General features: G+C 31.7%; 6 protein-coding genes across 6 annotated transcripts; 5 read left to right on the top strand and 1 right to left on the bottom strand.

Moving 5' to 3' along the window:
* Positions 1 to 6920: 6920 nt before the first annotated feature.
* Positions 6921 to 10118, top strand: LOC108814778 (flavonoid 3'-monooxygenase). Its single transcript, XM_018587404.2, has 4 exons — positions 6921 to 7393; positions 8700 to 9146; positions 9233 to 9403; positions 9478 to 10118. Exons 1-4 carry the CDS (start codon positions 6956 to 6958, stop codon positions 9955 to 9957), a joined length of 1536 nt encoding a protein of 511 aa, XP_018442906.1. The 5' UTR covers positions 6921 to 6955; the 3' UTR covers positions 9958 to 10118.
* An 834-nt stretch (positions 10119 to 10952) lies between these two features.
* Positions 10953 to 12620, top strand: LOC108815971 (PLASMODESMATA CALLOSE-BINDING PROTEIN 2). The gene is made up of 4 exons (XM_018588523.2): positions 10953 to 11123; positions 11321 to 11560; positions 11683 to 11716; positions 12170 to 12620. Exons 1-4 carry the CDS (start codon positions 11072 to 11074, stop codon positions 12438 to 12440), a joined length of 597 nt encoding a protein of 198 aa, XP_018444025.1. The 5' UTR covers positions 10953 to 11071; the 3' UTR covers positions 12441 to 12620.
* Positions 12621 to 12712: 92 nt separating this feature from the next.
* On the top strand, positions 12713 to 13925 carry LOC130497644 (uncharacterized). Its single transcript, XM_056990609.1, has 3 exons — positions 12713 to 13261; positions 13335 to 13570; positions 13658 to 13925. The coding sequence occupies exons 1-3, from the start codon at positions 13191 to 13193 to the stop codon at positions 13705 to 13707; spliced, it is 357 nt and encodes a 118-aa protein (XP_056846589.1). The 5' UTR covers positions 12713 to 13190; the 3' UTR covers positions 13708 to 13925.
* Positions 13926 to 18823: 4898 nt separating this feature from the next.
* Positions 18824 to 21241, top strand: LOC108814706 (uncharacterized). Its single transcript, XM_018587329.2, has 3 exons — positions 18824 to 19855; positions 19943 to 20259; positions 20343 to 21241. The coding sequence occupies exons 1-3, from the start codon at positions 19255 to 19257 to the stop codon at positions 21144 to 21146; spliced, it is 1722 nt and encodes a 573-aa protein (XP_018442831.1). The 5' UTR covers positions 18824 to 19254; the 3' UTR covers positions 21147 to 21241.
* A 342-nt stretch (positions 21242 to 21583) lies between these two features.
* Positions 21584 to 23725, top strand: LOC108816515 (replication protein A 70 kDa DNA-binding subunit B). The gene is given in 8 exon segments (XM_018589092.2): positions 21584 to 21726; positions 21904 to 22040; positions 22043 to 22255; positions 22363 to 22590; positions 22681 to 22883; positions 22957 to 23117; positions 23214 to 23334; positions 23424 to 23725. Coding segments are annotated over 8 exon segments (1380 nt in total). The 5' UTR covers positions 21584 to 21616; the 3' UTR covers positions 23631 to 23725.
* A 182-nt stretch (positions 23726 to 23907) lies between these two features.
* On the bottom strand, positions 23908 to 26477 carry LOC108816311 (glycerophosphodiester phosphodiesterase GDPD6). The gene is made up of 8 exons (XM_018588893.2): positions 26326 to 26477; positions 26044 to 26225; positions 25754 to 25937; positions 25605 to 25679; positions 25401 to 25510; positions 25089 to 25307; positions 24299 to 24454; positions 23908 to 24222 (listed from the first exon to the last, which is right to left on the bottom strand). The coding sequence occupies exons 1-8, from the start codon at positions 26336 to 26338 to the stop codon at positions 24043 to 24045; spliced, it is 1119 nt and encodes a 372-aa protein (XP_018444395.1). The 5' UTR covers positions 26339 to 26477; the 3' UTR covers positions 23908 to 24042.
* Between the last annotated feature and the right edge of the window lie 332 nt (positions 26478 to 26809).

Below are 26809 nucleotides of genomic sequence, written 5' to 3'. Positions count from 1 at the left end.
AAAGTTGTAAGAAGAATATAAATAAATTGAAGTAAATTTAGTGGATTTATTAGGACTCAAAATTGTAAAAGAGACCCTTTATCGAACCTTAATATCCATTATGACTCAAAATACATATGAGTTTCTTTTGATTTATTTTTATTTATAAAGAGTGTTTTTACTAAAAAAATATTGATGGGACATGAGATCATGGGCTACGGTTCGGATGTTGGATTCGATCTCTTTTCTCATCACCTGATATATTTAGATATTGCCACAAAGTAATGTTGTAAATCCCTAATTGTTCGTCGATTTCTAGATAATTATATAAAGTATTACATGTATAGGGCAAAAACTAAGGAAGTCCACATTAAAATTGATGTTTTTCTTAAATTTAATCGGAAATAATTATATGAATTTCCAAATTTAATGTATGTCACCATTTATAATAATTTCGTAAAACAATTTATTGCACAAAATTAAGAGATTGGAAGAAATTTAATAGGAAATTCCTTTTTGAAATGTATTTTATAATATTTCAAGATTGCTCAAAAAATTTTTATATACAATATTTGATTTTACAATATAAAACAGTTTATATTATCTCAAAATAATGTCATGTATCCCATAAAATACAAAAATATTAATAAAAATAAAAGTCACATACCAAAGTTTTATAATCATAGTTTCCAATCCCTAAAGAATGGTATGAAGCATAAAGAAATCAAATATTATAAAAATATGAATGTATATACATAGTCAAAACTCTATCATTTGTGACTAATATATAAGATTATCCTATTAATTTCGTTTAGGATTATAATTTAGATTTCAAGATAATAATAGAAAGTATTATAAACATATGGCGAAAATTAAGGAATTACACATTAAAAATGGTTTGTTCTTTAAATTTAGTCGAAAATAATTATATAAATTTCCAAATGAAATGTCTATCACCATTTATGATAATTTTGTAATGAACAGTATTATTGCAAAATTTAAGGGAATGCAAAAAAATTAATATGTAATTCCTTTTTGAATGTAAGCTCATAATGTTTTATATACGACTTTGATTTTACAATATAAAGCAGTTTGTATTGTCCAATCCAAAATAAATATCATGTATCTCATAAACTAAAAAATATTATTCAAAATAAATGTCATGTACTAAAGATTTATAGAAGAACATAATTATGATTCTTGTATATTTTCTAATCTCTTAAAAATTGTCATGTATCATTTATTAATCGTAAAGAAGTTAAATATTATAATAATATGAATTGTATATATAGTCAAAACTCTATCAGTTGTGACTATATATATTAGACTATCTTATTAATTTCGTATATGATTATAATCAGAGATTTTCAGATAATTATAAAAAGTATTATATGCATATGGCATAAATTAAGGAAGTCCACATTAAACATTGATGTTTGCCTTAAATTTAATCGGAAAGAATTATATAAATTTCCATTTTCAATATATATGTCATCATTTATGATAATTTTGTAATCAAAAAGTATTTTTGCAAAAATTTAGGGATTTCAATAAATTTAATATGGAATTCCTTTTTGAATGTATTTTATAATTTTCAAGATTGCTCATAAATTTTTATATACGACATTTTGATATTATAATATAAAACAATTTATATTGTCTATCTAAAAATAAATGTCATGTATCCCTTAAAATACAAAAAATATTCATCAAAATAAATGTCATGCACTAAAGTTTTATAGAAAAACAAAATTATGAATCATTTATATTTTTCAGTCCCTAAAAATATCATTTATAATTTAGAGTCGTAAAGAAATATAATATTATAAAAATATGAATCATATATATAGTCAAAAATCTATCAATTGTGACTATAGATATCATATACTATCATATTAATTTCGTATAACATTATAAAAACCCTATCGGATTTGATATTATCGTCCATATCAATGCACATAACCAATTAATATCAATTAATATGACTAAAACATTATGTTAAGCTACTATTATTTCACAATGGCAAAAAATGTAATAAGTCTAGTAAGAAGAGGATTTTTACACAAAGAGGTTGAGAAGTAATATGGTGTTGCCATATAGAAAATGTCATTCTTGTTAATAACACATGAATATAAGGTTAGTCTCTAAAAGTGCTTCTATTTTAATATATAAGGGATATCAACTATGTGACAAAAATTTGAATATGATTTTTAAACGGAACTTACTCTGCATCAGCAATGAAATCTTCGGGATCTCTTTTCCATTAACTGAAAACATCTGAATGCGACCCACTTGCACAACATGTCCGATGACATCTATGATAACCAAAATGGATTAGTAAAACAACTATATAACAATACGCTGCTAGTTAAACAATATTTGATACTTCATGAACAGAAAAAAATTGAATTACCAATCAGAATATGAGGATTACGCGATCCATCGAGGATATTTTTGAAAGGCACAAAACAAAAGACAGCCATTTGTGTTGGGTATCAACGAAATGTGACAAAGAGTTTTTATAACAAAACAAAAGACAGCCATTTACTCACCTAGCTTTCCTTTTATAACAAATGTGACAAAGATTTTTTATAATTATGGTAACATCAAAACTAAGACTATGCCACAAATATGAAACATTAAAAGAAATATCGCTAATCATATCAATTAAGCCTCAATTACGTGGTGATTGAGTTAATACGGAAAGAGTGCGATCTGATTAGGGACTGAATCCTAAATCAATCATGCTTTGCGAGATTTCATATTCAGGAAATTCAAGAAATTAATGCAAATAATAATGTACGATCTGATTAGGGACTGAATCATAAATCAATCATAATTATTCCTTGACTGGCATACGAAATTGGGAGATTTTATATTCATGATTTGCGAGATTTCATATTCAATAATGATATTTATTTTATCATTAAATCGTTTTAAATTATGCCTTCATTGTATTATAAAAATACAAAAGTATAAAAATTACGATACACATAAAATATAAAAACAATTCTTCAAAATATATGTTTTCACGAAACGATGGATGTGTATGAAAATATGACATACAACTATTATAAGTATGAGCATTATATTAACAATATATATATAAATATATATGTTCTTGGAACAAAAATATATATATATATATTCTACGGTGAAAAAAAATATATTTTATGTTAGTATCAGCATTATAACTTCAGTTGAGAAAGAATACAGCACCAAAATATAAAAGAAGTATACATAATGTTATTGTCTGTATAAACATAAACTATAAAACAGACATATAAAAGTGTCATTTCCTGCGAGCAATATAACTCTATTTTATAAACATATTTTGTAAACATAAAATATAAAAGAGGCATATAAGAGGTAGTTTATGGTTTAGCATGAACGTAAAACATTGGACATTAACTATATGCACATCACGTATAGCACATCACGCAAAGCATTGGGTATTAATAACATTTATTCCCTTTTGATTATAACATATGTCCATTACAATGGCATGAGAGGTAAATATTCTAGGCAAGGATGGGCTTTTGAAAAATTGGTGTGAGGTGAAATGTGGAGATGCCACATAGGAAATGACACACATGTAATAAACACATGAGCAAAAGGTTAATTTGATTAGTGGTCTCCTAAAATAATAGTAAGGGGATTTTTGAATATAAGAATATTTTTGACTAAAAGATAAGTAGAAAATTACAATATAAACGTTAAGCCATCATTTAAAAAAAAATTAGACGAATAAAAAAGATAACTACGTGTTGGTGCAGAAAATATACAGCATGGTGTACATATCTACACTAGGCCATAAATCTTATGAGCAGTGCCGGTCTAATGTTTTTGGATGTCCTGAACAAAATTTTAATAAATTATATTTTTATCATATATATAATTTATTCATTGTAAACTATAAAACAAATAAATTGTATAAAAGCTTTCATAGTTCTTTAAAAATAAATAAACTTAACATTTCATCAAAATAAATTAAAATAAATACAAAATTTATTTGAGAAACTTAAAAACAGAAATCTTACTAAAATTAAATCACAATAAAAAGAAGTCATCTATTAGTAAACCATATGGAGATGGTCTTTTTATGCTTTCACTTTTATTAATGATAAGTGAAAATATTTTCATAAAGTTTAATGTGTACCATGTTATCTTAAACATTTAACTATTTCAATTCCAATTTTATTAAAATTATTGAGAATATGAAATTTTCTTTTTAAATATGTTATTGCTATACAATGTACTGACTTAATATATTTAATAAGCAAAGTTTCATAGTAATGTTATTTTTTAATAATATCTTTATTAAAATTATAAATTCTATTTTACATATAATACTAACAAAAAATAATATGGAAAGTTAAATAAAATATCCCCCCCCCCCCTTAAAATTGGATGTCATAAGCGACCGCTTGAGTCGCTTATCCTATGAAATTAACAAACATGTTGAATCTTGAAAATATTATGTGATGTTTTTGGGTAAGTCTTAAATTTTTCGTTTCTTGATGTCCCATGTCGTTCGCTTCTTAAAACTTAGCTATTTCTGGAAACTAGTAGATAAACCATATAAAATATTACATGTTCTCACATGTGTGCATTTTATCTAGAATGGTAGGTTTCAAACATTCAAAATCTCTTTCTAACGTCGTCGTACCAGCAACCAGCTGAAAGATCAGCAGACTATACAGTGTGTTTTCGGAAAGTGTATTTGCTCATCATCCACTTCTAGTGTTTTTAATCAAAATAATGTCACAATACATAGTCAAATATCGGGGTTAGGAGAATGGTCTAGTATATTTATAGCTAGGATGATTTTCTAACTTCTTGTGTTTGATTAACCAATACAAAAAAAAGCCAACTTAGGTTTTTTCTACGAACACGACTCTGTAAGATATTTAGCTACCTTTCAAATTTATCAATCAAATCTCACGAACCAGAAAGCTTACCTACCATTCGACTCTGCCTTTTTCGCTTCCAACCTTTTCAATGAAAATAAATGCATTGATGGTTTTCTATATAATATTCCTATATTCCACGTCGTGGTGGGATTAGTAAATTTTCAGTAGAAAAATCTAAATCTTATTAGGTTAATATATACTATAGTATTATAGAATTTACAATGTCTCGTTTATTATTCTACGATACGAGAAAACATCAGGACAATCAGCTGTGGACACTAGTACAATGAGTTGTAGACCAATATATGGGGAATTCCGTAGGTGGTCTATATGCTATCACGGTATTACACTATTACCTGATTATATCCTTACTCGTATATAAACCACGTATACTCATTTTAAATTCAGCTCATTATCCGATACTTGTATATATCAAAAGGAATTATGCCTTTCACTAACCTAACGGTAAAAGCTAGGTGGTAAAGTGCCAATTTAAATTTCATGACACACCGGCAGATTATTATAGTTATATTCCCACACCGAACTTGGAACGATGTTCATTTCTGAACCTTTTTTTTGTGCACAAATTTCATTAATTAAAGTTTAAGGCGTTACAACGATTACAACCGGAGGTATACTCAACGGTAAGATGAACAACGATTTTTATTTCTGAACTAAAAACTTGTTCCGATGATGTGGGAGCTACGTTGATATGGTCTTCGATTTTCGGTGTTCTATAGTATTTCAAACCCCAGTATGGAGAAAGGCGGATATTATTTTTGGAAGAAAATTTTCATCTTTCGTATAAAACATAACATTATAAAAGTAGGTGTTTACGTACATATGCACATATATGTGTATGTAAAATTATTTAAAAGTGCTGATAAATATAGAAAATCCGTAAATAATATTAAAATATTTTTGTTCCAAATAACACTTAAAAGATCAAAATTCTTAAAATAATATTAGTTAAAACCCCTGTTCGAAACTACGCTAGGCGCTAGTCGGATGGCGAGTCTGGACCTAGCGAGTTACCGAAAAATCGGGGAATTCTCGGAGATTATGCAGGACCTAGTTTTAAATACAATTTAATATATTTATAATATGTTTAGTTAATTTTAAAGATGATGACACAAGTTCTTATACATAATTATAACTTCTTTAGATAATTTTTTGAAATGATCTCCTTTCAATTTATCGAACATTTAGATTTGAGCGTGTTTGATACGAGAAAATCCCTAATGTAGTATATATGTGTTTGTTTTGGGTTAGATAACTAATTGTAACTATTTAGTAATCAATAATTATACAAATCTGTCAATAATGAGTAAAAATAATCAATCGTATTTCAGCTTTAAAAAAAAAAAAAAACTTAGGCGGTCAACGCGGGATTAGGCGGAATTAGGCGGTTAACGCGGGAATTAGGCGGTCAAACGCGGGTCAACGCCTGGATTCACCGATTTGGCCCAACTCGCCGCGGCCACCCACCGAATAGCGGCTAGGCGACCACCTAGAAGGCTAGGCGGCCGCGTTTTTGAACAGGAGTTAAAACTTTATTTTATATCTGGATTTCGGTTTATCTATTAGAATTAAATATTTAAGAGTGATATTAGAGTTTGAATTTAAGGTTTGAATTCCTTTTAATCTTTTCACCAATTAATTAATGATATTAGATTTATCTCTTTTTATGCTACTTTGTCATAATTTTTCTAGTGAAGTCCAAATCATTTGCCCATAAATATAGATAATTTTAAAGTTTTAAATCCTGATAATCAATTTTCCAGTTCCGGGTTAAAACTAAAATCATTACTGCATTGCTTAAATTATAAAAGCTATAATGTTTGAAATACATATAAGCCATAAGCTAAAATCCTATTCCGAACCAGAACCATACTAAACCGTAACGTATATATGAGAACCAGGTTTAGATCAATAATTATTTTAAGCAAATTTATACCTAACCGAGATATGCATGGTTTTGTCAATTAAAAAAATACCTTTATCTTATATATAGCTTATGCTTCTCATTCCTCATTTCTCACTTACCATTCAAACCCACCACTATGACTAATCTCTTCCTCACAATCCTTCTCCCTACTTTCATCTTCCTTATTGTCCTCGTCTTATCTCGCCGCCGCAACAACCGTCTCCCTCCCGGTCCAAACCCATGGCCCATCATCGGGAACCTCCCTCACATGGGCCCTAAACCCCATCAAACACTAGCCGCCATGGTAACCACATACGGCCCTATCCTCCACCTACGGCTAGGGTTCGCCGACGTTGTGGTTGCCGCCTCTAAATCCGTGGCCGAACAGTTCTTGAAAGTTCACGATGCCAATTTTGCTAGCCGACCACCTAACTCCGGAGCCAAACACATGGCATACAATTATCAAGATCTTGTCTTTGCGCCTTATGGACAACGATGGAGAATGTTGAGGAAGATTAGTTCTGTTCATTTATTTTCAGCTAAAGCTCTGGAAGATTTTAAACATGTTCGACAGGTAAAATTTAGTTATAAACGACATTCTCATTTTTCTAACGCTATAGCTCACCTATAGATTTTTAACCTTGTCGTTAATTTTTATGCATGTTTCAAAATAAGTTTGTTTTAGATAAGTAACTATGGTACTAGATCTGGTATTTAACAAAATAAGTATAGAGAAATCTATTGCTTTCTTATAATATACCTCTATATACATCTATATTATATATATATGTGTGTTCATGTGTAGTATATTGAGTTATTCGAATTAAACTCAATTTTAACTGAAAGTTTTTTTTTTTTGAAACTCGAGTGAAGGTATTCTATATACGGGAAAATAGGCATAAAGTGTAACTGTGCAAACTCTCAATATCGTATAATTTGTACAGTGATACGATGTAACGTGACGATACTTCTACTACTATTTATAGAAAGTGGAAAGCTCAGAAACTCACGGAAAATTACTCTAATAAATGATATATGGACCACATGATTTTTTTATTTTTTTTGTAACAGCAGACCACATGATTTTCTTTTTTGAGAAAGGGCCTAAACATAACCACATGATTTTCCCATGAATATGATAGGCATCTAGATGGTGAATTCGTAATAGTTTATATGCTTGTTATGAAACCTTTGTTTCTTTCTTATTTTCGTTTTAAATATGTCAATGAATGAAACTAGATTATTTACGAAATTTAATTACATGTAAATTAAAATGGGAAAATTAGATATATATATATATATATATATATATTATTTTAGATACAGAACTTTAGGGTTTATAAACCGAGAGAGTTTATTGGATAATTTAATTGTAAAACTTTGCTTTATTGGAACTTTTGTTACTAGTGTTATAATTTTTAATCGAATATCATGACCTGGTTTTTATTGGTTTTACATTATTAAAAAATCATAAAATAAAAACTAAAAAGGTAAAAATTCGAAAGTTAACTATGTCATATTAGTTACGGTTTCAGAATCAAGCTTTTTTACTCAAGATTAAAAATTTAGATTTTTAAATTAGTAAAGATTTTTACCATATACCTATAATTATTCTAGTTGCTGAAGGTTCACTTTCGAATTCAAAAATCTTTACTAATTTAAAAACCATATACCTATAATTATTCTAGTTATTGTTATATATATGATTTTTAATTAGAAACCATATACCTATAATTATTCTAGTTGCTGAAGGTTCAGATCGTAGAATATATATTTTCTTACTTTGGTAAAAAAAGAAAGAACAGATTGTTTCGTACCTGTCATACTTAGGTTTGAAAGAGATAATCTAAATGGGTTAATATCAAAACTGAATTTCACAGGAAGAGGTTGGAACACTCATGCGCGAGCTAGCGCGTGCAAACACGAAACCAGTGAACCTAGGCCAGTTGGTGAACATGTGCGTACTCAACGCCCTTGGACGAGAGATGATCGGACGGCGGCTGTTCGGCGCCGGAGCCGATCACAAAGCGGAGGAGTTTCGATCAATGGTCACAGAAATGATGGCTCTCGCCGGAGTGTTCAACATCGGAGATTTCGTGCCCGCACTTGATTGTTTAGACTTACAAGGCGTCGCTGGTAAAATGAAACGTCTCCACAAGAGGTTCGACGCTTTTCTATCGTCGATTTTGGAAGAGCACGAGATGATGAAGAACGGTCAGGATCAAAAGCACACGGACATGCTTAGCACTTTAATCTCGCTTAAGGGGACTGATTTTGACGGTGACGGTGGAACACTAACGGATACTGAGATCAAAGCCTTGCTATTGGTTCGTATAATTGCTAATTTCTTAATCTCGTAAAATCAGGAGGGAGATGATGATTTACTGATTTATTTTTTTTATTATTATTACAGAACATGTTTACTGCTGGAACTGACACGTCAGCAAGTACGGTGGACTGGGCCATAGCTGAACTGATCCGTCACCCGGAGATAATGACAAAAGCCCAACAAGAGCTTGATTCCGTCGTCGGACGTGGAAGGCCCATTAACGAGTCAGACCTCTCTCAGCTTCATTACCTTCAGGTACCGTTTACTTTAACCGGGAACTCGTGATTGTTTTGGTTAAGCTCTTGTTTAACTGGTCTTGGTTTAAACAGGCGGTTATCAAAGAGAATTTTAGACTCCATCCACCAACACCACTCTCGTTACCACACATCGCATCAGAGAGCTGTGAGATCAACGGCTATCATATCCCCAAAGGATCAACCCTTTTGACAAACATATGGGCCATAGCCCGTGACCCTGACCAATGGACCGACCCGTTATCGTTTCGACCCGAGAGATTCTTACCCGGTGGTGAAAAAGCGGGCGTCGATGTGAAAGGAAACGACTTCGAGCTCATACCGTTCGGAGCAGGGAGGAGAATCTGCGCCGGGCTGAGTTTAGGGTTACGGACGATTCAGTTACTGACGGCGACGCTTGTGCACGGATTTGAATGGGAACTGGCCGGAGGAATTACGCCGGAGAAGCTGAACATGGAGGAGACTTATGGGATCACTCTGCAAAGAGCGGTTCCTTTGGTTGTTCATCCTAAGCCGAGGTTGGATATGAGTGCTTACGGGCTTGGGTCTGTTTAAACCTAAGTTTGCTTGCGTGAGAAGCTATAAATAGTGCCTTGTGATGTTTGTGTAATGCAAGTCCGTTAAAATAAAGTTATTCAAACGGCGTAAGTTGGTTCTTAAAATATATACATGTAATTCCCAAAATTAAGTCAATTAAGATGGTGTGATTTGTTGTATGTTGTCTGCATTGACAAGACACAAGAGGATGGCTGTCTGAAGCAAACCCGTTTCAGTTATATGTTTTCATACCACGACGTTAGATTCATTATATGATGCTTTTAAATTCAAATTTTGTGTATTTCATTGTTTCAGATTTTTTTTTTACAATACAGCTTGCTGTATTAAAACATTTTCCTTACAGTACCATATGCATTTAAAACTCTAGATTTTTTATGCCAGCAAAATCAGATTTTTCTATATTTACCATGCATTTTAAAAAGCTAGATATCTCCATATTTCCATATTACTGTGGAACACCACCACCACCTGCAATTCTGCAACACATGATGCGTAAGACATTCACTTGGCGTTTTCCAATAAGTTAAATAGTAAGTAAATGTGTAGAAAATATAGAAGTTTAGATATAGAATAGGTTTTTTTTTTTTTTTAGAATAGGTTGTTTCCCTTGTTTCTTTTAGGCTAAAAGTCTGAATATGTCTGTAACATTATAACTCGTTGGATCAGTCGACCAAGCTATCATAGATTGCAGTTATATTTATTAGAAATTTATCTTTCATTTTTTGTTGTTTGAGAGGCAGCAAAATCTTGTAATTTACTAAGAATTTATCTTTCATTTTTTGTTGTTTAAGATGCATCACTGCAATTTTTGTTTTTATTTAATTTTTTTGAAATGGGTGCATACTTACAAGTTCACATGGAGAGCTACAAACAATAATGAAAAAGCTGACTCAAGAAGGGCTTGAGAAGAAACAAGAGTCACGGAACAAGTTGTCGTTCTCAATCTCAGTACAGTACACTAGTGTCTGCTTGTACACACACTCTCTCTCTCTTCTTCTTCTTCTTCTATAACAATAATAGAAGAGAAAATTTCTATCTTCATCTCTCTATAATCTATCCCTCTCTGTTTCGACTAATCAACAGTGAACATTTGTGTATCTGCATTCCCCTCATGGCTGTTCTGTTTCTCTATCTTCTCAGTCTCCTCATGGCTGGCCATTGTAGTAAGAACTCTCGCTCTCCTCGCTACATCTCTTATCTCTTTATTTCTTTTCAGTGTGTCTACTTACATCACATATATTTCTTGCCTGACAAAGAAAAAACTCTTGTTGATGATTTTCAAATATTGTCTTTTAATATTTGAAACAACACTCTTCTTAAAACTTCTTGCACCTCGCTCACAATCTGTTTCCTTTGGTAGGCGCCACATGGTGTGTGTGCAAAACAGGGCTGAGTGACTCAGTGCTCCAAAGGACACTAGACTATGCTTGTGGAAATGGAGCTGACTGTAACCCAACTCACCCAAAAGGGTCTTGCTTTAACCCTGACAATGTTAGAGCTCATTGTAACTATGCTGTCAATAGCTTCTTTCAGAAGAAAAGTCAAGCTTCTGAGTCTTGTAACTTCACTGGTACTGCCACTCTTACCACCACTGATCCCAGTAAGTTTCTCAGAAACATTGTTATTGTGTAAAGCCTTAAATAGTTGCTTGAGGCATAGATAGTTCAAGGTCATTTTCGTGACGCTTTTCTCTCTGCTGTGTGAAACCTTTTTTTGTCACAGGCTATTCAGGATGTCCATTCCCTTCTAGTGTTAGGTATGGCTCTTTGCTTCCTACATATTTTTCTTACTATCTATAAACTGAAAGAGAGACAAACAAAAGATATCTCCCTATAATTAGTATTACACATTAATGTTGGATTAGCTTATAATTTAGCAGAGAAAAGTTATACTAAAAAGGCAGATCTAAATCAAAAGTTCACATTTACTATTATTACTAAACAAAGTTTAACTAGATCACAACCTACAATGATTTAAATTGCTTTCTTTATTTGGGGATTAATTATAATGTATAAACCTGTAAACAATGTTTTGACCTGCGTCTCAACTGTTACCAACGCTAATATTTCCGTTTACCTTATCTAACCTGAAATGAAACACCGAACACGTCTTACATAATACCGACGTTACTTTAGATAAAACTTACCTTATTTTAAATTTAGATAAAACTTGATAATGAGTTTTGTTGTTTTACTTGCTTGTTTTACAGTGGCACTGGAGGTGGTAGCAGCAGCACCGTGACGCCAGGTAAAAGCAGTCCAAAGGGAAACAGCCCTATCACGACATTTCCCGGTGGAAACAGTCCATACACTGGCAGTCCATTCACTGGCACACCAACCACCGGACTGCTAGGAGGCAATATCACTGATGCTACCGGAACCGGGTTAAACCCGGATTACTCAAACGAAAGCACCGGTTTCGTGCTGCGTAATTCCAACAATTTGTTCCTCTGCTTGTTTTCTGTCTTGATGATGCTCTGAAGACGATGGATGGTCTGGTCTATCTTTTGTTCACTATCTAAATATGTTATGTTCTAGCTCGTTTGGGTTCATGCTTATCTATTTTAAGGAAAGCAATTAACAATGTAAAACTGAATCGTTTTGGGACGAATTTGGTTTCTATTTAATATCTTTAAATCTTAAGAAACATATTAAATTTAAGTTTGACCCCTTTTTTATTCTGGATTTGGTTAGAATTAAGTCTTGAGCAATTAAATAACTATTAATAAACTTAGCTAATATGTAACTTTTTTCTAGTTTAAGTCAAACACTTTAATATAAATCTCGGTCTACTTCGGTTTGGGCTGTGGAATTGTTGGTGAACAAAACACTCTCGTTCGGTTAAGAGTCTCCGACCGGTAAATCTTTATATATACTTGGCAAGAAAACTGTTTTCTTCTACTTCAAGAAGCCGATCTTCTTCTTTTCTGATTTTCTAAAATCTAAGTTCCTTTGCATAACCATAAAAACCATTTAAAGATCCTTTTTTTTTGTAAAGAACCGATGGAGAATTTGAGCAAAAACTCACCAGTAAGATCATCGTTTCTTGATTTTATATCCCATGATCGTCTTTGGGAATCCATTGATTACCTTTTTGAACTGTTTGATGATTATGGATACGTCTTGATCATCATGTTTTGATATTGATCAACACCTTAATTCATATTTTCAATTGATCTGTTTGCGATTTGTTGATTATATTAAAATGTTGTTACATAGGAGCCTTGTCAGATGTGTGGACATATCGGTTACGTGGATTTAATAATGACCTGCTTCTACTGCAGAGAAGTCAGAGAGCATACGTAAGATCATTTTCATTTCTTGTTTATATATAATATGATTCTGATTGTATAACTCTCTCGTGTGCATCTTCAGCTATTGCGCAAAGATCTATTTAAAGTCACCCCCAGACATGTGGCTATGTGAAGTGTGCAGATCCTCAGCTCGCGTGTTACATATACCGAGTCTTGTTGACAAGGATGTGGAGGATTTAACAACTGATCATGGTGCTTCAAGCTCAGAGATCTCTAGCGATCGAAGCAAGAAACACAAACCACCGTATCTGGCGTTTCCTTCTCCAAAGAGAAAACCCAGGACGCCTCGAGTTCCAGGTAAAATATGTTTTAACTTCAGTTTCTGTCGGAAAATGAGATTATGTTTTTGTGTTTCTAATTGTGTATGGGTGTTTTTTTTCCTAGTTGATCCTGAGGAAGCTCATGATCCTTGTGTCTTTCGTCGGATCGACTGACACACCGCTAACTGAGTGCACCTGCGATTCCTTTGGGCTCAAGTTACTTATACCGGCTATGTGAGGTTGGACTTCATTGTCATGGGACGTCCTCTCATTGACATTATTTCCTTGTTACTCTGCGTTATGCTTATGACCTCATTTGAGTTTGTTGTTTAATTTTCATCATATAAAAATGTTTAATACTCAAATTTTGTGTTTGACTCATCATTTATTTTCTGGACTATTGAATGCTGGTAAAAAAATGCTGATTTGTATACTTTGAACCAAAACTATTATTTAAAAATTAACCGCGCTTTTAGCTTATTTCAAAGAATTTTGTGTAACAACCTTTTAAACTTTTGCGGTTTTTATTAATAACCGTTAAATTTTAGTATACTTAAATTTATAATAACATAATATATTATAAAATATTACTCTATTTGTTACACAAAGTTAGAAAACATTATTTCAAAATGCATGTTTATTATTATGTAAAAAAAGTCTAAAAGATGCATCATTTAAAACAGATCGAGTATTATTTTTGGTATAAAACCTACAAATCTATAATATAATTTACCTATTATAATGATAAAACTTTGCATAATCATAAATTTAGACAATGCATATGTAAAAATTAGTTCACATTTAATATCATTTATGGCAATAGTAATTGATTTCGTAATAATAATTATTTTCCTACAAGTATTAATTATTTTTTGGTCAACATATTACTTTCTTACTTAAATCTAAATTTCCAATAATATAATTTCTTACTTTCTTATATATTTTTGTATTTTCAATAAATTTTGTATCAGTTAATAATGACTAGTTGTGAATTTCAAAAAAAAAAGTTTACCCTTGTTGATTTTTTTTTGGTTTAAATTATTGAAATAAAATATCACAAAATATATAATTAATATTAAATTTTCTATTATTATATAGAAAAAGCTAAAATATGCATCATTTAAAACAGATTGAGTATTATTTTTAGTATAAAACCTACAAATCTATAATATAATTTACCTATTATAATGATAAAAATTTGCATTATCACAAATTTAGAAAATGCATATGTAAAAATTAGTTCACATTTACTATCATTTATGGTAATAGTAATTGATTTCGTAATAATAATTATTTTCCTACAAGTATTAATTACTTTTTTGGTCAACATATTACTTTATTATTTAAATCAAAATTTCCAATAATGTCATTTCTTACTTTCTTATATATTTTTGTATTTTCAATAAATTTTGTATCAGTTAATAATGATTAGTTGTAAATTTCAAAAAAAAGTCTACACTTGTTTAATTTTTTTTTGGTTTAAAATTATTGAAACAAAAAAAATCACAAAATATATATTTAATATTAATTTTTTTATTATCATATAGAAAAGTCTAAAAGATGCATCATTTAAAACAGATTGAGTTTTATTTTTGGTATAAAACCTACAAATTTATAATATAATTTACCTATTATAACTATAAAAATTTGCATTATCACAAATTTAGACAATGCATATGTAAAAATTAGTTCACATTTACTATCATTTATGGTAATAGTTATTGATTTCGTAATAATAATTATTTCCTACAAGTATTAATTACTTTTTTGGTCAACATATTACTTTCTTATTTAATCGAAATTTCCAATAATGTCATTTCTTACTTTTTTATATATTTTTGTATTTTCAATAAATTTTGTATCAGTTAATAATGATTAGTTGTGAATTTCAAAAAAAAAGTTTACGCTTGTTTAATTTTTTTTTGGTCTAAAATTATTGAAATAAAAAAAATCACAAAATATATATATAATATTAATTTTTTATTATCATATAGAAAAAATCTAAAAGATTCATCATTTAAAACAGATTGAGTATTATTTTTGGTATAAAACCTACAAATCTATATATAATTTACCTATTATAACGATAAAAATTTGCATAATCACAGATTTAGACAATGCATATGTAAAAATTAGTTCACAATTACTATCATTTATGGTAATAGTAATTGATTTCGTAATAATAATTATTTTCCTACAAGTATTAATTACTTTTTGGTCAACATATTACTTTCTTATATAAATCGAAATTTCCAATAATATCATTTCTTACTTTCTTATATACTTTAAAATTATTTTATTTGTTTAAAATTATGGAAATAAAAACATTCACAAAATATATTTAATATTAAAATTTAATATATTTATTAATATGTAAAAAAGGTTTGAAAATGCATCATTTAAAACGGATTGAGTATTAATTTTGGTATAAGACCTACAAATATATTGTAATTTACCTATTATAATGATAAAACTTTGCATAATCATAAACTTAGACAATGCATATATAAAAATTAGTTCACATTTACTATCATTTATGGTAATAGTAATTGATTTCGTAATAATAATTATTTTCCTACAAATATTAATTATTTTTTGGTCAACATATTACTTTTTTATTTAAAGTGAAATTTTCAATAATGTCATTTCCTATTTAAGAGGCTTCATTACAACAATCACGTTTTTCTATAAGTAATTAAATATAACCATGAATAAAACATATGATGTTTTAGTTTTTTTTAATGTTTGATTAGTTATGTATTATATCGATGAGAAAATTATATAGACGACTATATGGCCGATAATTTTACCACCGCATGAGAATATACATCTGACTGTACTATTTCCAGCCGTCCCATAAAATCAATGTCTGAAGATACGCTTGTATCATGCTGAAGACCTCTTGTAACCATTTTCTTCATGATTTTCATAATTTGTGTGTTTTGGAATTTGAATCCATACCTCATGGTATAAAAACATTAATGAACATTTACTCAAACTGGTGCTCTGGATTAAAGGATTTCAAAATGTGTTTTTTTCTTTCAACTAATTGAACAACTATGTATACCTTGACCCAAAAAAAAACTATGTATACATAGATTGCATTATATCATCTTATTTATTGGCTTTCTCATCAATTGAACGAGTATATACGCATTAAACCATATATTCAAGTATAATTAATAGAGAATTAACATGTGTGTCACATATTAATTTCTGTTTACTGATTTCAAGCATTTGGCACATGTCTCGACTTAATCTATCTTATTAAAACAGAAACATTATGTTGGACCTAACATTTATTTTGTAAGTTTTTAAATTAAATACACCTTTATACTTTATAGTTAAACATACATTAAATCACTAATGTTCATTTCTTTATACTATTATCCATGTTTCCAAACAATATACTTATTTCTTTATAATACTATTAATGTTTCCAAACAATATACTTATTTCTTTATACTACTATCAATATTTCCAAACAATATACTTATTTCTTTATACTACTATCAATGTTTCCAAACAATATATTTTTTATACTACTATCATTATTTTCAAATAATACAATAATTAATCTTAATTATTTTATATCTATCATTTTCTCTTTAAAATTTTGTAGAAACATCATAATTTCATAAATTGCAAAATAGTGAACTTTAAAATTTCGATTATAAGATTACAAATTATGAAACTATTACAATTTAAATCCAATTAGATTACATATCGGTCATCCATCAGTTCAATCGGTTAGTCTCGGGTTTTAGTGATTTTTTAATATGAATATTTTAAAAACATAAATTGAATTGTCAAATCTCCGGATTAACCGGTATAATCACAATCGGGTTGAATTTAAAAATACTGATTTAAATACAAAAATATTTTAAATACACACTCTTTAAAATTTACCAAAATATTTGTTAAATTATTAGTAAAATTTTTTATCGTAAAATATTCCGCGCTTCAAAAGCGCGGGTCAAAATCTAGTTATTTTTATAAATCTGGAGCAATAAACCCACAAACATAGATATAGTTACAACTTAAAACATTGTCGTAATGTTTTTTTTTTGAAACTAACATTGTCATTGTCCATATTTTTATGCAACTGATAAAACTCTGGATTTCAAACTTGATATATACACCTTCACCCTTGTATTTTTAAGGTAAGAAAGAGTAGAGAAAAATACTCTGAACCAATGTTCAAATACCAATGCGCTGCTGAGTAAGCAGAAGTCTTTACTAGTAGAGATAACAATTCCAGCTTAAAATACTTAGTTTTCCAAAGACTTCATTTAAACATCTAATTAATTTATTGGACTGGAGCTCATAAAAGATGAGCCTACAACTTCAGCCATGATTGGCCAATGGCACAATGCCCATAACTTAATGAACAAAGTAAGTGAAGAGAGAGTCTATGTTCCTCTAAAATCCAGTATAGAACAAAGTAACTTCGATGCTAAAACAATCACTAACAACAATATCAATTGGCCACGAACGAATATTCATTCTGTTTTTTTTTTGTGCGCCACAGAAAAAAAAACATGATTAACATCTAATGACGCCCTCCCTTACATGTCAATAACTATATATCCTTTATTAATTGAAAACTAGATTTTGACCCGCGCTTTGGAATCGCGGAATATTTTACGATAAAAAATGTTACTAATAACTTAACAAATATTTTGGTAATTTTTAAAGAGTGTGTATTTAAAATATTTTTGCATTTAAATCGGTGTTCTTAAATTCAACCCGATTGTGATTATACCCGTTAATCCGGAGATCTGACAATTCAATTTTGGTTTTTTAAATATTCATATTAAAAAAATTTACTAAACCTCGAGACTAACCGATTGAACTGATGGATGACCGATATGTAATCTAATTGGATTTAAATTGTAATAGTTTCATAATTTGTAATCTTATAATCCAAAATTTAAAATTCATTATTTTGTAATTTATGAAATTATGATGTTTCTACAAAATTTTAAAGAGAAAATGATAGATATAAAATAACTAAGATTAATTATTATATTGTCTAGAAACATTGATAGTAGTATAAAAAGTATATTGTTTGGAAACATTGATAGTAGTACAAAAAAATTAAGTATATTGTTTGGAAACATGGATAGTAGTATAAAGAAAGTAACATTAGTGATTTAACGTAAGTTTAACTATAAAGTATAAAAATATATTTAATTTAAAAACTTACAAAATAAATGTTAGTTCCAACAGAATGTTTCTGTTTTAATAAGATAGATAAGAAATTCGAGTAACCCTTGGCAGCTCGTACAGCTCTCGTCACTAACTTTGCCGGCCTATCGCCGCTGCTTTCCCAAAAAAAAAAAGAAAGAGAATCCGTTCTTTGTATTCTCAAAGCTCCAAAGTCTTCTCCTTTTCAGCTTATTTGATTACTGTTCAATCAATCAACTCATCTCTAATCGAAAGTCGAAACCTTTTTTTTTTTATCTGGGTTTTCTCCAATGGGTATTTTGCTCATTACTTCGATTTTCCTCATGGAGTGGTAGAAACCTGTGTGTGTGTGTGTAGCTTTTATACTTACTTACAGCTTCTCTCTTAGAAAGCATGAGTCTTTGATTCTGCAGCCTCGAGTGAGTTTGTTTTTTTCGACGAGTTCTAATGTTTATGGAGCTGAATTGGAGAAGTATCCAAGTGCTCTCCTGATTCTTGAGAAGAAAAAAACAAAAATAGAGGAGAAGAGAGATGGATCTATGGTTAATCGCAGCTACTGCTGCTACTGGATACATTACCAAGCATTTGCCAAATGTATCCAAAGACAAAGAAAGCGAGTCTTCTTCTTCTTCTGAGGATTTGACTTATGTGAAGAAGCCTGAATCTCCCAGATGTCTGGTTAGCACATTTGTCAGAGACAACAAGAAACCAAACGAAGAAAACTTTGAGGATTGCGTAAATGGGGAAGATCTTGATGTATTGGGAGTAGTGGATAGTGAGGATGTTTGTTCAGATTCCTTTGGGAACAGAGCGTTTCTCAGGAGAAAACAGCGATATAGGAAACTTATCAAGCCTTTTTCTATGGAGAAGAGCGTAATATCATCTCGGTTACATAGAGAGGAGGTATATATGCTTAGCCCGTTTCCATCACCGTGTGGTGTTTCAGTTTCAGTTTCGAGGCCCTTGGTTGTTACTGATGGTACAGAAGTAATAAGCAAGAAGAACAATGGAGATTCTCTTAGCCAGCGAGCTCAGAACTGTGGAATCCCTCAGCTAAGGAAGCTGGAATCTTCAGGTCTTTATGTTAAGAGAAGAGTCGGAGATGCGAGTAAAAGATCTGATAATGGGATTGGTAAACCTCTTTTTCTTTAATAAACTTAAAGGTTTGTTTATTACACTGAAGACATTTACATGTTAAGTCTGTTTTTTTTGGTCTCAGGAGCAAGTGATGCAGCATTACTGCTATGCGTTGGGATATCGATTGGGATAATGTCATCATTTGTAGCTAACCAAACCGAAGTAAACAAGGTCAAATCAGAGTTAAATCAGACAGAGAGTTTGGTAAAGGATTCAGAAGATGATGATGAGCTTAAGACGAAAGACTCATTGTTGACAGTGAAGGATGATGAAAAGACAGCAGATAATAGTTCAGAATCTATTGGTGGAATCGAAGCAGAGCTTGTAGCTGAGCTGGAAAGGCTACAGATCGACATCGACTCATCCAACACTGAGACACAACCCTCAGATGCCTTCGAGGTGAGCTTTTTAAATACTTTTGGTCATAAGATTAAAAGAGATAGACAAGTCCAGTTTGGTAATTGTTTTCTCAATTACTGCAGATGGAGCCGAAATCTGAAGTAGAGTTTGCGCAGGGAGAGCTGAGAGATGATGATGAACAGGTTGAAAGGCAGCGCTTTGGCTTTGATGAAACCGAGTCTAACCAGGAGGAGGAACATCTTGGAAACGCAGCCACACCTGAATCAGGAAACTATACAGTCTCACCTCGCGAGCTAAGCTTGCGTCTGCACAGAGTTATCAACTCACGCTGCGAAAAACGAATAAAAGAGCTCGAGATCGCCTTAGGAGAGAGCCAGAGGAAAGTGGAGGAGCTAGTCATGGAAGCAGAGGAAAGGAAGAAACCACCGTATTCATATTCATCGTCAAGGTTATTATGGGAAAGCCATGCAGCGAAGAGAGACTCGATTCGTAAGCATAATAATAATAATCCTGGAGAGATCCAAATCCAACCTCTGGTTATGAATCTAGCAGGGCCGCCGGCACTTGATGCGTTCAATGACTCTTACGAGGAGCTGATGGATATAAAAGATTATTGTGAAGAAGGAGATGAGATGCATGAGAATACGCAGCGAGAAGAAATGTATTTGACAAGCAAAAGCTCACCTAGGAGCCATAAAGATTACGTAAAGGCTTCCTCTAGAACATCAGAGGATGTTAATTTCTTCAATCTGCAAGATCTACTTGGTTTAAGCGACGAAGAAGAAGAAGGAGAGTTTGAGAGTGAGATGGAGATGGAGAAGCAACTGATAAAGCAGATTGTTGAGAAAACAAAACAAGGATCTTCTTCTGTGTTTAATGCCCAGAAGATGCTATCTCTCATGAAAGAAATAGAGCATAATCTATAACGAGCATAAAAAACTGGTCAGAACTTCATTGCTTTCTGATGAAAAATTTATAGACATCTCTATTAAGTGTATAGATATGTAAGATTTCGGTGAAACTTTGTCTTTGTGAGATCAAAACAAACTGAAAATGAAAATAAAAAAGGAAGATGTTAGGTTCAAACTCAAAATTGTGTGTGTATTGAGAAAAGTTTTGGAAAACAAATTGTTTGGAGCCCTTTTAAACGAGTCAGAGGTAAAAGAAACCTTCTAGTTAGGTGGGAGGGGTTCTAAAAGAAGGCGCCAAAAGCAAGGAGAAGCAGTGAAAGTTTTGAAAAAGGCGGCGGGGGATAATTAACGAAGAATCGAATGGCTCCCGCGCAAACAAAACCACTTTGCTTCCATTTAATTTTTTTTTTTTCACACAAATTTTGTTCGAGAAAAAAAAATAGACACATAGAGTTTGATAGAGATGGAGAATTCAGTGATCCAAGATGGTAATTGAGACAGTATTATCGAACCAATCCTTCCTTGATTCGTCCTCGATTCCACTTGAGATCGTCGTTCAAGTCGTGGATCTTAAACCTGTTGGAAATCGATATACGTACGTTTGTTTCTTGACCTGAGATACGGTTTGTTTGAGATCTGTGTTTCAAGAAATTGGTTTTTGTTTCGATTTTATCCAGCTAAAATCTATTAATCTATATTTGTTTTTTTATATGACTTCTTCTTTAATTCATACTCTATGAATAGTTCCTTAAATTTCTGTAGCGTTTTGCAGTGCTGCAAGAATGGAAATGACCAGGAGGATGCTGCATCCGCTTGTGTCCTTGAACCTTTACCAAGGAAGCTGGACCATTAAAGTCCGTGTTACAAACAAAGGAGTCATCAAAACTTACAAAAATGCTAAGGGAGAAGGATGACACATTCCAGATGGGACAAAATTTATTACATATCGAGGGGATCACTCAAGCTTGCTAATAAGCAGTTCAAGACGGTGCAAAACGATTATGAGATGACTCTTAATGAGAATTCAGGAGTTGAAGAAGCTGGGAACGAAGAAATGTTAACAAAGTTCAACTTTGTACCCATCTATGAGTTGGGTGCATACGTGAATCAGAGGGAGCTTATTGGTAAGAGACGCTTCCTTATATGTATAATAAAACTCTTCTTGTTTTGTATGCAATGTTCTAGTATGATAATCAGGCACTTTAATTTTTGTTATCACATTTTTTTTCAGATGTTATTGGCGTTGTCCAAAGTGTTTCTCCTACGATGAGCATCAGAAGGAAATATGACAATGAGATGATCCCAAAGAGGGATATAACTTTAGCTGATGAGACAAGGAAAACCGTTGTGGTGTCCCTTTGGAACGATCTAGCAACTGGCCTAGGGCAAGAGCTTCTAGACATGGCTGATAAGTACCCAATAATTGCGATCAAGTCTCTCAAGGTTGGAAATTTTCAAGGTAAAATTCTGAATTTTCATTTCAAGTGAAAATAAGCATTTTTGTGTAAATTGAGTGCTGATAGAAACCGTTTTTTTTTTTAATTCATAGGTGTGTCATTATCCACTATCAGCAGAAGCAATGTGGTGATAAATCCTGATTTACCAGAGGCTACAAAGTTGAAATCTTGGTATGAGTATGACTCTCAAGGTAAAGAGACTTCTACTTCTGCCAACAATGGACCAAGATCCATGTATACCGACAGAGTTTGTCTTTCTCACTTCACAAGCAACCAGTCTTTAGGCGAGGAAAAGGTACTTTCACGTAATAAGATCTGGAAGAAAGAAAAGTTTGTTTGTTATCTAGTTCCTGTTTTTTGTATTGCAGCCTGTATTTTTCAGTACTAGAGCTTACATAAGCTTCATCAAGCCAGACCAGGCAATGTGGTACCGTGCTTGCAAGACCTGTCACGAGAAAGTCACTGAAGCTATGTACTCTGGTTACTGGTGCGAAGGTTGTCAGAAAAAGAATGAAGAATGCAGCTTAAGGTGAGATGAGATGATACTCTGATTCATAAAAAGTTTTCTAGAGAAATTGGATCTTCTATTGTTTTTAATTGTGTGTTTGCTTAATGGTGTGATTAGGTATATATTGGTGGTGAAAGTCTCTGATTCAACCGGTGAAGCCTGGTTTTCTGCATTCAACGATGAAGCTGAGAAGATTATTGGATGCACAGCTGATGAACTCAAAAAACTTAAATCAGAGGTAAGAGAAACTAAAACCATACAAAAGGTTTAGAACATTATTAACTCTCCATCTAAAACTGTCATTGCTTGTGTTGGTTTTTTCTCCAGGAAGGGGTAGTGAATGAGTTTCAGACAAAACTGAAAGAAGCTACTTGGTCAGCTCATCTCTTCCGTGTCAGTGTTTCTCAACAAGAGTATAACAGCGAGAAGAGACAGAGGATTACTGTAAAAGGTGTTTGTCCGATTGATTATGCTGCTGAAACAAGACTATTGCTCCAAGACATTTCCAAGAACAAGAAGGCATCTCAGTTTTAACATTATTTGTCTTAGCTTTCGCTTAAAGGTGCCTAGTTTTTAACAAATTGTTGATTTGTTTTTTATATATTTTATATTTAAATAAAATATTATTTTTGGTTTAATTTATAATTTTGTAGACTTGTATATTATTGTTCCATTTAACAGATTTAAATTAATTAAAACTAATCAAAACAGTTTAAATTGATTTAAATTGTACAAATTGAATTTTTAAAAATTATTACAGTAACTTAAGACTGAGTTGCTGCCTAGACAAAAATACATTCTCAAGGCATTGTGAACAAGATAAAAGGAGCAGTTGCTTCTTTTTATTAAAGAGAGAAGAATGAAAAGTTTCAAAGGATTCCTACGAAAATAACTATAGAAGATTAACTATAGCTTAAGCAAAAGAAAAACAGAATCCACTGCATAATCACAGAAGTTTAGGCAAAGGAGAAGTCAACTCCTGGAAATTGTGAAGACTTCCGGTGAAGTCAGTGAACAGACCATCAACACCAATCTTGTTGATCCAATAATCATACTCCAAATACGCATCTTGATGAAACCCGGAATGCAAAAACTGATTCTCGTTACGGTATGTGTATGGATGCACCTAACCAAAACAACATTGTTCAAATCAATGATTAATATATAGCTAGAGAAAGAAGCTTTGAGTCCTACACACAAACCTGAAGGTTACGTGAATGTGCTCTTGCAACCAAATCCGTTGGTGTAGTGAGACGATTATTGCTAACAGGAACAATAGTGTCCTTCCATGGACCAATCCCAACCACATATGGTTTAATGTAATCTAAATATGCATCTGATGTGATCTCAGCGTATGTCTGCATTCACATACGTATATAAGCAGTGCCGTGCCTACATTTTGTGGGGCTTAAGGCAATTTCAAAACTAGGGCCTTTATAAAAAAAAAGTTATCATGTAAAATCTGAATTTTAATAAAGTATATATTCAGCATAATGGAAAATTTTAAAAATTATTTTATGTATAAAATATTATTTAAATGTGAAGTCAACACAGTTGAGAAAAAAAAACTAAAAAGGATTTGATATAAAAAAATATTTATTAAGGTTCCTTATGTATATTTATCGTATGGTGATTCAACAATGCATAACATATAATACCAAATGAATTAAGAAAATTATTTGATAAAATAATATGAAAAACATATTTAGAAAAGAGTAAATGATAAAATTAAAAAATCGATCTTATAAAAAGCTAAAGAGAAAAAAAAACTAAACATAATTATACATTTGTAGGAAACTATTTGCCATGAATAAATTATAAGACATAAAATGTTTTAAAACTATTTGCATATAAAAACTGGGGTCCCAAATTCAATGTGTGAAGTGGGGGCCTGGGGCAATTGCCTTTTTACTAAAACCATAGGCACGGCTCTGTATATAAGCAACTTTGATTGATTTTTTGAAAAAAAAAAAGTATTGGTAAAAGAAAGACCTTATTAGTGTCTTCGGTTAAGATAGTGACATCGTCGATCAAGAACACTTTTGGTGAGTCTGTCATGTTTGAAATGTAAACTAGCGAAGTTGCAGCAAAAGACTGAATGAATATTGGCTGTTTCAGCCAATCTTGAGACATATATGAGCCTTTGTATCCATATTTCTTCAAAGTTGCAACAATCTTATCCTCGAACTTTTTACCATCAGCCCATTTCACCTGCAGAAGATATAAAAAAAAAAGAGAACGTTTTAACAAAACCTCGGTATTTGTTTAATCATCAATGACTATAAGTGAAAAAGTTGTGCTTACTTGCTGATTGATGAAAACAGGGTTCTTGATCTCTGGATATATCCCAACAACTCTAGTTGCATCCAGCGCTATTGCTATAAACTCGTCCAAAGTAATAATTGGAAACTTCCCTGATAAATACCAAAAGTTTCCATTACAACTCGCTGCAGCAACAGTTGGTTTCAAAGTTTGTAATAAAGAAGAGAAAGCATATGAACATATTACCATTGTACTGTTGATCCCTGAAAGGATACCTCTGCTTAGCTCCAATTGTTTTCAGCTCCTCGAGAGTAAAATCAACTGTTCTTGGAAATTGTTCAATCTCATCGTTAAAAAGGGGGTTGTTAAAAGTTTATATTTAGTAGTTCTTTTACCAGTAAAGAAGCCGGTCATGTTCATCCCTTGGACTTCATAAGTTCTCTTACGGTCTGCAAACTCCTTGTGGTCCGCAACATCGGTTGTATCATCGAGATTCACATCGTGATGGCATATAAGAACACCGTCTTTCGTAGATAGAATATCAGATTCTATGAAATCTGCACCTTCCTCGATGGCCCTCTGCAATACGTAAAACACAAAATAAAACAGATACAGAGGTCTTAAAGAAACAGGACAAAAGTTTAGTGTAAAAAGTAGAAACTATTATTAAGGAGAATGCAATAACCATATATGCAGGAGCAGTTTCTTCAGGGAACTCGCCGTTTGCTCCTCTGTGTGCAACATTGAACGGACGAGAAGTCTGAAGCGGTTTCTTGGTTCCAGCTTTTGCTAGACTTGGGAGCGTATACAATGGCCTTGAGGCACATTCAGCAATCAACAATGACAGTAAAAGCAACGGTAGACAATCTGGCAAAAGAACCAATCTCACTAAAAATGGACACAAGAAAACCAAAAAAAATACAAAGAAAGCAACATCAAGATCATTGTGGGAGGCTTTGGAACTTACACTTGACGCCCATGACTTACCCACCCCTAAGAGTTCCTCACAAAAACAACGTTATATTCGTCCTTTATATAGATTATAAGAGCTCATCTAAAGAACAAATAAAAGATCTTCCCGGAAAAACGTAACAACCCATAAGAACATAAGAATATATCCTTTTGTCAAAAAAAAAAAATAAGAATATTCCAGTGAGAGATGCATAGTAAGTAGGACTAGGCAGATTTATCGTTTGAAAAGAATATTCTTTTCACTAGAAATTTATGATTTTATAATTCAAGAGTTTCGAGTTTTTTGGTTGTTTTAAAAATAATAATAATCAAGAGTCTGAAATTTAGATATAAGTGTGAACGAGGATATCATAAGCTTGGTGAATAGATGAAAACGTAAATTGTGAATAAAATATTAAACGCTTTACTTCTTTTGCATATCAAAGAATCACAGTCACAGAAAACAAGAAACAAATCTTGAGCTGAGATTACATAAACTA

Source organism: Raphanus sativus, chromosome 7 (genome assembly GCF_000801105.2).
Source record: "Raphanus sativus cultivar WK10039 chromosome 7, ASM80110v3, whole genome shotgun sequence".
Lineage (NCBI taxonomy): Eukaryota > Viridiplantae > Streptophyta > Magnoliopsida > Brassicales > Brassicaceae > Raphanus > Raphanus sativus.
This window is presented reverse-complemented; position numbering and strand designations above follow the sequence as displayed.